General features: G+C 44.1%; 1 protein-coding gene across 5 annotated transcripts in view; it reads right to left on the reverse strand.

The window, feature by feature from the left end:
• Nucleotides 1-5,819: 5,819 nt before the first annotated feature.
• TMEM131L (transmembrane 131 like) overlaps nt 5,820-12,070 on the reverse strand; it is a 79,258-nt gene continuing 73,007 nt past the window's right edge. For 3 of the 5 annotated variants that reach the window (XM_040554529.1, XM_040554530.1, XM_040554534.1), the window contains 5 exons: nt 11,604-11,689; nt 10,169-10,289; nt 8,702-8,790; nt 7,720-7,862; nt 5,820-6,232 (listed from right to left, as the gene is read on the reverse strand). In XM_040554529.1, the coding sequence (XP_040410463.1) occupies nt 5,954-6,232; nt 7,720-7,862; nt 8,702-8,790; nt 10,169-10,289; nt 11,604-11,689 (718 nt within the window). In that variant the 3' untranslated portion in view covers nt 5,820-5,953. The remainder of the gene's footprint in view (nt 6,233-7,719; nt 7,863-8,701; nt 8,791-10,168; nt 10,290-11,603; nt 11,690-12,070) is intronic. The other 2 variants (XM_040554533.1, XM_040554531.1) reach the window with 1 other exon arrangement.

Consider the following 12,070-nt stretch of genomic DNA (forward strand, 5'->3'; position numbering starts at 1 on the left):
GTGGCAGGGTGCTGGGGAAGTGCCCGAGCTGGGCAACTGGGCCTTGGTTAAACAGAAGATGCCTACGGTCTGGTTTCTTTCAGCCCTGGAAAGAGCATTCATTGCGTGATGAGGATGTACAGACCAGAAAACACTGAAACTCAGCATTCAGAGTCATTTGGAGAGTGCCTGACCTCAACACAGTACTAGCAGTGGGAGCCCAAAGGCAGGTGTAGGCGTGATGTCCTTAGCTGACGAGAAGGGGTGACAGGTACAGCACACCATGGGTCACAGCCCTGAGGAGAGCAGAGAGGAGACAAGGGCTTCCACGCTGCAGGATACACAGGGCAGCAATGAGATCATTTTCCATTAGCTCACAAGCGCTGCCATCACCCTGCTTCGCCCCTGCAAGCACGGCCAAGAAGTGAGCAATATGCTCCCACGGCCACATTGTCATCTGAGGAGTGTGATGGAAAGGTTACCGTGTTTTTTGTTGCTTCTGCGGGGTTCCCTTATCAGTTTTGACATCTGGCTTGCATGCTCTGGTGTTTCACGCATGGCACTGCAAAACACCTTGACTTTAACAAGGCTGTGCCGAATGAATGAAGCGAAACCCGCCTCTCACTAAATCAGAACCAGAAACCCCAGCAGGCCTCGTGGGGTGTCGATGGCCTCACTACAACACCTAACCCGCTGTCCTGCGCGAGAAGAAAGTTATGTTTCTAGTTTCGAGACAGCCCCGACCCAGCACATCCTGCTTCCCCCGGATGCCGCGGAGGCAACCGCCTCCCTTCCACGTAGCTGCTTCTGGAAGCCGTGGCAAGTCCAGCGCACAGGCTTCCCACACATCTGTGCTACGGAGGACGTGTGAAAGTGCTGACTTCCCTCCACAAACCGTACATTCAGTCAAAATTAAAAACAAACAACCAGCTCCCAACAAACCAAGTGTTTCGCCAGCGCAGTTTGAGAAGCGAGGTCTGGCCGAGCCCGTCACACCACAGGCTGGGTCCGGTGGACGGAGCAGCACTGTCCCGAAACCACCGCACGGGCACTGGGTTTGCTGAGGAGCAGCTCTGTGGTCGCTCCCCAAGACAAGGCACACCTCAGGAGGTGCACACACACATGTACCATGCTCGGCTATGAGCCAGGCCTGCCTCCTGGTAGAGTGGCTGAAGACAATTAAACAACCAGCTCACGCTGGACGAGCAGCTCAATCACTGGCTCATCCAGCACCAGTTTGCGGGCCGGGGAGCCCCATGGCTGGGGTCGGCTCAGTCCCTGCTCGCCCAGGCCAGCACCAGCCTGCAAGCAGTGTTTGAGTGGTCCCAAACAAAAGCTGCAGAGGCACGTGGCCCAGCAGCACCAGCAAGGCTGCCGGCAGCCCGGGGCGCTGCCGCCCTCCACAGCCACCCCGAAATTCAAAAGCGTTTGAGGGGTTGGGCCGCTGCGGTTTAAGTGACCGGAAAGAAATGAAGCAAAGCAAAGGCCGGGGAAAAAGCGAGCCACATGGTGTACAAGGCACAGTGACAAGGGTGGCTTTTTTGTTGGGGAGGCATGGAGAGAGAGACTTCCGCAGGGAAAGCCACCCCAGGAATGAAGGGACAAGCATCAGCAGGGGAGCACCTGGGTCTGTGCCTCTAGTGATGACCACAGCAGTGGGTGCAAGCTCCCAGGACCTCAGTTGCAACACCTCTTTGTAGGGCTGGGACAATAAATCCTCCCCCGTGCTACTCCACATCCCCCAGCTCAAGGAGATGGGGAACAGTGCCAGGCCTCTCACCCACCGGAGCAGAAATGGGCAACTGCTGCCAGAAATGCTTGGGCTTGCTGGGACACCCACCTCTGCCAGGCCAGGCGAGCGAGCCTGTCCCCCTGCAGCCACGCCGAGTGGGCATAACTGCTGGGGACGCTCAGCCCACCAAAGGTGCTGTGAAGAGCACACAGTAAGCCCTGCCCCGAGCCCTGACAAACACAGCAAGGCCGACCCAACAATGGGATGGGGCAGAGGAAGCAAAGGTGCAACCAGAACGTGACCGTGGTGACGAGGACGTGCCACCCTGCACCTGTCCCACAAATAGCTTACAGCAAGGAAAATATGTGGAAAGGGCAAACAGGGTGACTCAGGGCCTAGCACAAGCAACGGGCGTTGCCTGAGACTGGAAGGGAAAAGAGCAAATGCTGGAAAGCAACGCCCCATCCGCCACTGCAAAGACCAGTCTGGCCACTCCAGGTCCCTCCCCGCAGGAGGTAAGCCCAGTGGGACCAGCCCCACTTACCGGCAGGGTCCTGGGGAGCACTGCCCGCTCCTCTTCCCTCAGCTCCAACACAACGCTGTGCAGGTCTCACTAATCCTGCAGGAGAAGCTAGGACAGCTGAACAGACACTCACTGTTCTCACAGTCCCTATAAACCCTCACGAAATGTGCCGAGAATATTCCCTGGATCCAGGATGGAAACTGGGGACACACCAGGCAGACTTGGCTAAGACGCCCGGCACAAATGAAGTACAGCAATAACTTCAACCTCCGTACCTCCAATTCCCAGTGCATGTCCATGAAGCCACAAGGCTGCCTGGAGAGGGAGCAGGTGTGGCTGGGGCTTCTCCAAGTCTCTTCTTGGGAAAATGCTGAACATCCCAAGTTTATGTAGCGTTCACACCAGGACAGAAATCCACACTGAAAGCTTGTAACTGCCCATGATTTCCCCCCTCCCTCCATAACCAAGCACACTAGTGAACTGTGCAAGATACTATTTTATACCACGATTCTTGTTTTTCCCTTTGCAAACTGAAGCATTTCTTCGATTTACTGAGAACTTTCACAGAAGAGTCTCAGAAAAATGGTAACAGTTTCACAGAGATCGGCAAAACTCAAGACCCTGCTTAAAAAGAATTCCTGGCACAAGGCAATAAACTAGAAATTATTTTGCTCAAGACAATTAGATGTCTTTATAGCTATCCATTCAAGCAGCCTTTTCAGTTTTACTCTAGTAGAATTACAGTAATTTTGGTACAAAGAAATTTGTAGTGGAATTAATTATTTCATCTTCTCCTTTACTGTAGGGGGAAGATGATTTTTAATTGAGCCCAAATCCACTTGTATGCCGTGGATTGCTCATTAAGCTATAGATGTCTCCTGATGGCAGCAATTATTCCTGGTAACCTTAATGAGCTTGTTACATTCCTTTGTTATTGTTATGAAAAGTTATATGAGATACTTTGCCTAATACTACCCAGCTCCTGGGGGAATTACTTCTTGATCTGTTCTGGTTTGATTAAAGAGAATGATTGTTTTCTTTCTCAGCAGTATTTCTCAAGTTGTTTGTGGCTCATTGCCCTTGTCTATTGCTGGCACTTTAACCACTCTAACAGAGTTTTTCACAGAGCTCTTTTCCAAACATTTCTAATTTTTGTTGTTCTCCCTGAACTCTCCAGTGTCTTTGCCGGGATTATTGTGTTTGTTCTCTCTCAGCAATTTATTCAGCCTGGAACACAACACATTGCTTAGAACAAGAACTCGGTGCTGATCAGAACTCTGTGGGGTTTTTTTTTGTTGGTGTTACAGTTTGTTGCAAATCTAAGAAAAGCATCTCCTTGTACTGGTGCTTGAGGGAAAAAGCTTCACTTCAGTGCAGGGAACATACAGATACCATTACAGCGATGGAGTTAACAGAACAAATTGGGTATGCTAACCAAGGGCAGCTTTGAGCATCCTCTGTTCTTTCCAGTGCCTCTGCACCTCCAAAATTCAATGGACACACAATAAAACGAACAATATTATCCAGGGAATAAAGAACTTCATTGCATTTCAAACCAAATGATCAATTGTTTTTTTTCCCCCGTGTTTATTGTGTACGCACTCCCAGTCTATTCCTCCTGAAGTCTCCTGCCATGGACAATAGGTGCACAGAAAGCATGTCAGTGGTTATGCCTACTTCTCATGGCTTTGCACTGGTTTCAGGATGATATGAACACGTAAACTTTCCTTCAGAATCACAAGCAATTACTATTAAATTCCACAGTCACAGAGTCCCATCCTGCAAGACACATCATGGAAAGCGGCCAAAGACTCTCGGCGCTATTTCCTGATAAAGCCATTAAAACACCACAGTTTTGAAAGCATTCAGAGACGATCTCATTTTTCTGACACTGAAACCAAGGAAAGGCTTAGAAGCACCCTCCACATGAGCAGCTAAAGCAGTAGCTTCCAAATACCCACCCAATCACCCTCTCTGAACTAATTCTAATACACTCTATTTGCTGTGCTTTAATGTATCTTTCAACAAAAGTTCTGCAGGAACTGTTGATTTATTGAAATGAACTTTTTATGGAAAGAGGATGTTTCTGAGGAGGTATTTCAAGACCTAGGATGGCATTTCTGACCAAAATCAGCATGTCAGAGGAGCTGGTCCGATAGCTCAGCAACACGATGCAACTGGCAGAGCCAGAATTGTGCGGGCTCTCAGGTTGCTGAGTAGCCTTGCATGCAGGTTTATCAGCTATTGCACAGTGCCTTTGCTGCTCTGCCTTCAAATAAAAACAAAGCTAAGCGCTTCAGCATTTTGTCGTCTAACAGTTCTCGTCAGGAAAAGTTCAAAGGGCGAGAGGAAAACAGGTGAAACAGCAAAGAGTAAGGAATTTGCTGAAGTTTGCAAACTCCTCAGAACAGTGACTGGACCTTGGTGGTCTCACCTCCCACACAGAGCAGGACTGTCACTGCCACTAGAGCAGGCAGCACTACAAACAGCCCCGAGCACGGAGATGCGCCCACCCCGTAGGACAACCCATCCTCATGCAGCACCCTTCCCAGGGAAGCCGCTCCTCCTCCTGCTCCACCTGAGCCTCCCAAGCTGCAATCAATCTGTGACTGCTGCTGCTTGCTGCCAAGCCTGCAGCCACCGCAGAGGTTCTGCTTCTGTCCTCTTCGTAACTCTCCTTCAAGCAGCAGGGAGAGGCTGCTGCTGGATGCCCCTTTGTTCTCTTTCTCCACTTAACAAGCCCTCTTGCAGAAGACATGCCACAATTCCCTTGCTGTCCCCTTTCTTTGACACCTGAAGAGTGAAGACACCCAGACATGGTCTGCAATACCAGAATAAAAAGCTCTATGGGAATGGGCAGCAGAGACAGCTAGCACGATGGAAAGATTCAGCCCTGAACAGGGTCGCAGCCCTTCCTTGGTTGCCTTTCCCACTCCAAAGATTTGGTCCCATAATATTAATTAACACAATGCTGTTCTGTTTTGGAGAGTGGTGTGAACTCGCTCTCAAAGCAACATTTGTTCCAATTCAAGAACTAGCATTTTAAACAAGGGCAATTAATTGCACTGAAAATGCTATTGCAACGTGAAGGCTAGAAATCCAAACACAAGATACCGGGAGTCACTGGCAAGAAAAGCTCCTGGAAGAAGTGCCCACTCACCCGCACTGCACAAGTGTAATATCATCCGACTGATAGTTTGCATTTTGAAGCCAGATAAGCAAGCCACAGTTCAGCCTTTTTTTTTAGCGCCAGAAATTTACACCCACAAAGAACTATGTCAGCAGTAAGAGTGGCACCACGTGGAAAATACCTGATCTGCATCAATAAGTAGGTTCCTAGCGTTAGTTTGGCACAGATGCAATTATTTACAGGTATAATTATGCACCTACAAATGCTAAAACACACCTAGTTTATACCACAAAATGCAAACTCCAGAAGAAACATGTGCAGTACGTGGTCATGGATACTTCTAAGAACCTAACACTTTTTTCTTGAAAAAATTTGGGTTTTAAATTTATAGCCTTCACCTGACAATAACAGTGTCCTGAATGTTTTGCTTCTCAAAATGCACTGAATGCTCAGACTTCAATAAAAAAAATTTATTTTCAATATAAAAGTGCCAAAATATCCACCAACATTGTAATCTATTCAACAACCAACTTACTCTAGTAATCAAAATTGCAAGCATCTTTATTCACATTTTCAAATCAAATTCCTTTCACACATTTCCACAGTAACCCGAGTCCCTTGAAAGTGGGAAATTTGCATTTCGGTTGGCTGCTGTAGTCCATATGTCCAAGTTCATGTAGGCACGGAACGGGTTAAACCTCGGATAGTATTCCTGCTTACACATAACTGCCTGGTTCTCAACATGGGTTGAGTGCTGGGTTGTGGCACTGACAGGACAGCAGCTTTCATAAACATCGCTCTGAGGTGCCCAGATGGAACCAAAAAGTCCAGACATTGGAGACAAGCTTCGGGTGCTCGAGAGGTAGGGCTGTAGAGCAAGATAAAATCATCATGGGAAACTGCAAAATGGTCTGTTTGCCAAAGAATGCATGGAAATGTACTAAATGGGAGGAATCAGCACTTAGGCAGAGAACTTGGGAAACACACAAGTAGAAAATTATGCAAGTTTGCAAAGCAATATGGTTGCCCAAAAGATTACAGCAGCATTAGTGTGCATATGGAAAGGCACTTCATGAAATGAATCCGCATGAGCTCCTCTCTACATGGCACCAATATCACTGTAACAGGAATACAATACTCAGTTCTGGCTGGGTTGTTAAGAAATTTAAGGAATAAATGGATGACACGTGAAGAGCACCATGCATGGTTTCGGGAGTTAAAATTAAAAGAGAAGGACAACTAAGGAAAGAAAACTAAACGGTTGAAGTATGTGTCAGTACTGAAAGATTATGCACACCAGAAGCAAAGAAGGATATTCAGCATGGAAAAGAGAATATAACTGGGAGCTGGGGAATTCAGTTAGAAAAATTTCGAAAGCTTATAAAGAACCTCCTGGAGAGCAAGATGTGTTAGCCTGTGAGGAAGTCTCTTGGAGAAGGTCATGGAAGTCTTGGGACTTTTAAAACTGAATGAAACACTGAAAAGTATTGTGGGGAAAAGCTCAACAGGGAAATGAACTGAATTGTCTAATGTATTTTCCAATCTCTACCTTCTGTAATTCCTGGCATTCTTGAATAAAAATATGGCATAAAGCTACATTTATTTCAGGAAACAGAATTCTACCAGTTTTGCCACTTTTTAAATACAGTTGAATTTTCGTTTTTGCAGTTAGAAATATTTCTTGCTTTATTTGGTTAGTTTTCTTCAAAACAAACATACTGTAAGTACAATTTTTTGTTCTAATATGTGAGATTTTTGAAATATGAACAGAAGAGAAGGTGGTTGCAATTAAAGACCACCTTGAACTGAAGTCAGCCATACATTGCACTATGGGATGACATAAGCATGGCTAGTCCAGAGCATAACAGGTCAAAGTCAGCATTCAGAAATCTGCACAAATCCAGCTTAAATCACTTGGATTTCCTAGCAAAAAAAAAGACTGTCAAAGTCACTGAGAGCAGCTGTCCATTCAGCCTCACCATTTTCAAATCTCTCTGGGTTTTGCTGTCAGCACTTTTTGTATTTTATCCTCATCTGGAAAGGTTGATTTTGATAGGGAAAAGTCTCAGTAGACTACATAAGTCCAAAATGTTTTTCCATATGTAAGATGATTTGCATCAATTTTCAGGCAAAAAAAATATCTATCTTGCCATTTAATAGACAAAGCCGAGTAACAACCCTGACCAACAACTGGGAAAAAGCCATGCTACCAACACCAGCACCAAACGCATACGTCAGGCTACTTAAAGGAATCACGAGGAACATGCAAGCGATAGGAAAGGGAAAGACGGGCATGGACTGGAAAGGTTTTTGAAGAGGTGCACACAAAGGCAGCCTGGCAGTGACAATACTCACTGTGGAGTTGACATAACTGGCGGGCTCCCAGGCAGGCGGCATGTTGGGAGGCGCATTCCAGGTGGAGGGGCAGCTCTGGTCAATGAAGGCTGTGTTCTGCACTGCGGCTGTACCCGGGAAGCCACTGGGGTAGTTCATATTTTCTACAGTTTATAAAACAAGGAAGACAAAATAAGGCTTTTGCAATGTAAACACTGCTAACATTTCTGTGGAGGAATGTTGAATCTTCTTGGAGCGAGACATGCTGGAACCAACCTAAGCTTTTGGTGACTTAAGGCAGCTTCCAGGCAATGCAGCAGCGAAGCGTAACAACTTCTGTTAACAAGGCTACCATTTTGTACCAGGCACCCACTAACAAATTGCTATCAGGAGGACGGGGTAAAGAGTAGGCAATCTCTTTAATGGAGAAAGGAGTCTTTATTAGCTGCAGAACGTGCATGGCAGAGCACTACCCTGGCTTCACTGCCAACATGCCTCAGCTCTAAGCACCCGAGGGAACACCGTGCTGCCTGTGATACTGTAGCTTGACTTTTAATTATTGCTTAGGTAATGCTAAAGAATTTTAGGTTCTTGCCAGTGTGCGTCCCAAGCCAAGAAACTCTAGCCTGGAAAGGTAATTGGTCACAAGAGGCCTTCTGTTTCACACACTGGAAGGCAGAAGCCTGCCAGAAGAGAAACAAAGAAAATTGTGCAAAAAAGAATTGTGTAATATTGTGGTCACAAGCATTTCTCTCTATTCTGTCTCAGAGTAAGTACTGTATGCTGGATTTTCAGGCTTAAGTCTAAACAAAGATCAGTGTTCTCATCTACCACACGCAGATTGTGATTTTTCTATAGAACACCCGGTCAGCTGTAAAGTGCAAAGTTTGGTCAAGCAATGAATATCCAGATGCTTATAGACAAACTCCGCTTTTTTGTTTTAAAGAATAAAGTGAGAGAGAAAAATACGCTCAGTGATAACTTGAGTTTTATATCATCTCACCTTCTGGGAAAGCACCGTATTCGTTCATCTCTAATGGACAATACATGTTGGAAAATTGGCTGTCACAAGTTGCGTTCCAGTCAATGAAGCTGTCCCAAGAAAAAGGAAAAATTTGCTGTTAGAAGCAGTTTGCAGAACTTCTGAAAATTATTTAGACATACTTATTTACTGTAAAGCTATTGGGTGTAAAATGCCTGGAACTCATGATTAGGCTTTTCACATTCCACTTGCCATACAAATCCTGCTAGTAACCACTCTCTGCCAGTACCTAATCAGAGCGATTATCTTGCTGATCTCTTTTTCCCCCGCGGGAGGATGAACAATTTGTAATGACAGCTACCAGAGTTCTGCAACACCTAGTGGGGCTCAACTTCTTCCTCCATAAAAAGAAAGTAATTCTATTTCTTTTCGACAGCCACATCAGTAGTAGATAGAAAGTGAAATGATTTGAAATAAGAGAAAATGTAATGCATTCTCTAGCATTTCTATGAATAGCACTCAATATGGGCATTTCTCCTGTCCCCACCACAAGCATGAGAGCCCTGTTCGGCAATGTTTCCTAAACTACACATGCTTAGTGAAGGGATTATACATATTTTCATTAAAATAATTCAAGTATTTCAAGAAGACTTTCAAGAGCAATTCTTAAAGATCTGACTTAGAGAGCCAGACAGACTGCTGGCCATTATTCCAAATCATCAGGACTGCAGTTTGTTGACACACCAGTTTACAGTTGAGGTTAGCAGCCTGGTTAGAAACACAAGATCGTCACTTGGGGATTTCTGCGTTACCACTCTGTCATTTCGGATGACAGGACATGACCTGAAGAACTGACTGCACTGCACTGCCAGGGTATTTCTTCTCCCTAGTTTGTCGTGAATTTTGCATTAGTAAAATTTACAGTGCAGTAAGTCTCAAGTACAAGAGCGACTCGAGTTCACTGCTGTTGGAAGATCAACTCAAATCTATACAGAGCCTGACCAAATAGCCCAACCAACTTTTTTTTTCATATACCATCTTCACACTGGGCTATTTTTTTTTTTTTTTTTAACAATGTCTGTTTATGCCATATAACATGAGTACATACTTCATAACACACCCTCTGATATACAGAAACCATATGTTTAGCAAGAGGAAAGCAAACCTAAAAGGCAGGCCCTCTGCCTGGTCATGCAAAAGAACTGGAAGAAATTATAAATTTTCCAGCAAGTATTTAATTAAATTTGAAAAGAAGTTCTGGAATATCTACACACGAATAGGAACACCAGTGAATTTGTCTGAGCAAAATTAATCATGATGTACTAATGGAAAAGTATAAAAAAACAGGAGATAGTTAAAATCAGATTTGTGCTGTTGCTTCTATCATCTGCCTTACAAATATTATAAAGTAGGCTTAAGTGCAGTGCTCTGTATCACAGAAACCTGAACAAAATGTTAGCCATACTGTTGACATGAGACATAACTTGCCTGTTGTGGACCGAGGGCGTTTCTTGGATCATGCATGGTATATTATTCTCAAGGTTGTAGTTTAGGCTGTTTGTCAGGCAGACTGGCTGGGCAGGCCACAAGTCTCCTGCTGGGTAAAGACCTAAACAGGGGAACGAGAATGAAATGGAAAACAGGAAGGAACCTTGCACAAGCTCTGAGAATCAAATGTCATTTGTGATATTCAGGTCCAGGCAAAAGAGAATCCAGAGATGCCAATGAACCTATTTATGTGAAAAAGGTCAATCTTTAAACAAATCTCAAAATTTCTATTTGTTAAAAAAAATAGAAGAAAGGACCTGAATCAAGAATTTGAAATTCCACAAAACAGGGCAAGAAACTCCTATGGAGAATTCTCAAGCCACTGATCATTGGTGGCAACACAGCGCCCTTCCTCATGGCAGGACAGGCTGGTGGACATGATCCCCACCAGCCCCTCCTTCGCCCCCACCCTTCATTCGGTAATCAGGTCTGAAGTCCAGCCACAGAAATGCAGCAGGAACAGTCACGTTTTTAATGCATGGGCAGTGCTGCCAGAGCTATCCATGAGCGAATACTAGGTGAACTTGCTATGGCTGCACTTAGCCTGTAGAGCAGATATTCACCATGGTACTGTCTACAGTCTGAACACCTAACTGCCCAAAGACATGTTGTTCCTATCAACTATGAAAACATAGCTGGATAAAGGAAAAAGTTCCAAATTAGCAGTCTTTATGAGACAATGGCTGCAAAGTTAACTCAATTTCATTATTTCACGATAGCAATTCATAATATCTACCACAGAAGCTTAAACAGCCTTTGTACCTTGCCAGACACGTTAGTCCTACAGCAAAAGGCACAGCTGCAGGCAGGCAGCTCTGCTGCTTAAAGAGCTGTGAGTTTTAAACAGTTTTCAAACTCCATCTCACCATATAAAGCCTTTTGCTGTTACGAACTCCAGTGAACAAGTCAGTACTGAATAAAAATAAAACAGAAACAATAAAAACTCAAAGAGTTTTAAAAGCCTGATCTAGTCTTCTTCATTATTCCTTTCAAAAAGGGCAAGTCCTTACTGTGGACATTTGGAGAGAAAAATGGTCAAATTTGCTTTGATGCTGAACTTCATTTTAATATAAGGATCAGTGTTATCTCCCAACCATGTTACTTTTAGACATAAACCTATGCAAAGCAAGAGAAGAAAAAACAAATACCTAAAACAAACTGAAAGCTAAATGCTGTCTTAACACAGAGAAGATTCAAAAGAACATCAAAGCTGTAAGACTGTTTGCTAACTTTGATCTTAACTTGCTTAGAAGTCATTCAAATTCTAACAACATCTCTGTGAATTTTGTGTTTACATGGGTTATTAGCAACATCATTGAAACTGCTTGACAAATAGTGTGCAAAGCCAGCTTAAGTTGTTAATTAAGTAACTGACCTTTATTCTTGTCAGGATCTGCAGCTATGTCAGTGAAATTGGCACATAAGGTTTCAGGATACTGGGGAATGCTGTTCATGTCTCTGCTAAATGAAAAGAAAATTTCATTTCTTAAATCAAGGCACTCATGTTTCATAATTCAAAGTATTTCACAGGAAAGATACAAAGATGTAAAAAATATTCTAGTGAATATCACAGTTGCTATTGCTTTCCCAGTTTCTTTCCTGATTTTCCTTAAATTACCACTGAGCAATTTTTCAAAATTAAAAGCCAACTACTAATTACAAATGCAAAACAAATACATCTTAATTATCCCACTTTTATTATTCAAGTATCAACCTATTGCAAATTAATTCAACACCTCTCCTCTTGAAATTGGAAACAAAGCTATATTCCATTAAGATGAGTACGATCTCACATGATGTTTCAATGCTCCCAACAACTTTCAGACAAGTATACTTTTATGT

This window comes from Cygnus olor, chromosome 4 (assembly GCF_009769625.2).
Source record: "Cygnus olor isolate bCygOlo1 chromosome 4, bCygOlo1.pri.v2, whole genome shotgun sequence".
In the NCBI taxonomy this organism is placed as follows: Eukaryota; Metazoa; Chordata; class Aves; order Anseriformes; family Anatidae; genus Cygnus; species Cygnus olor.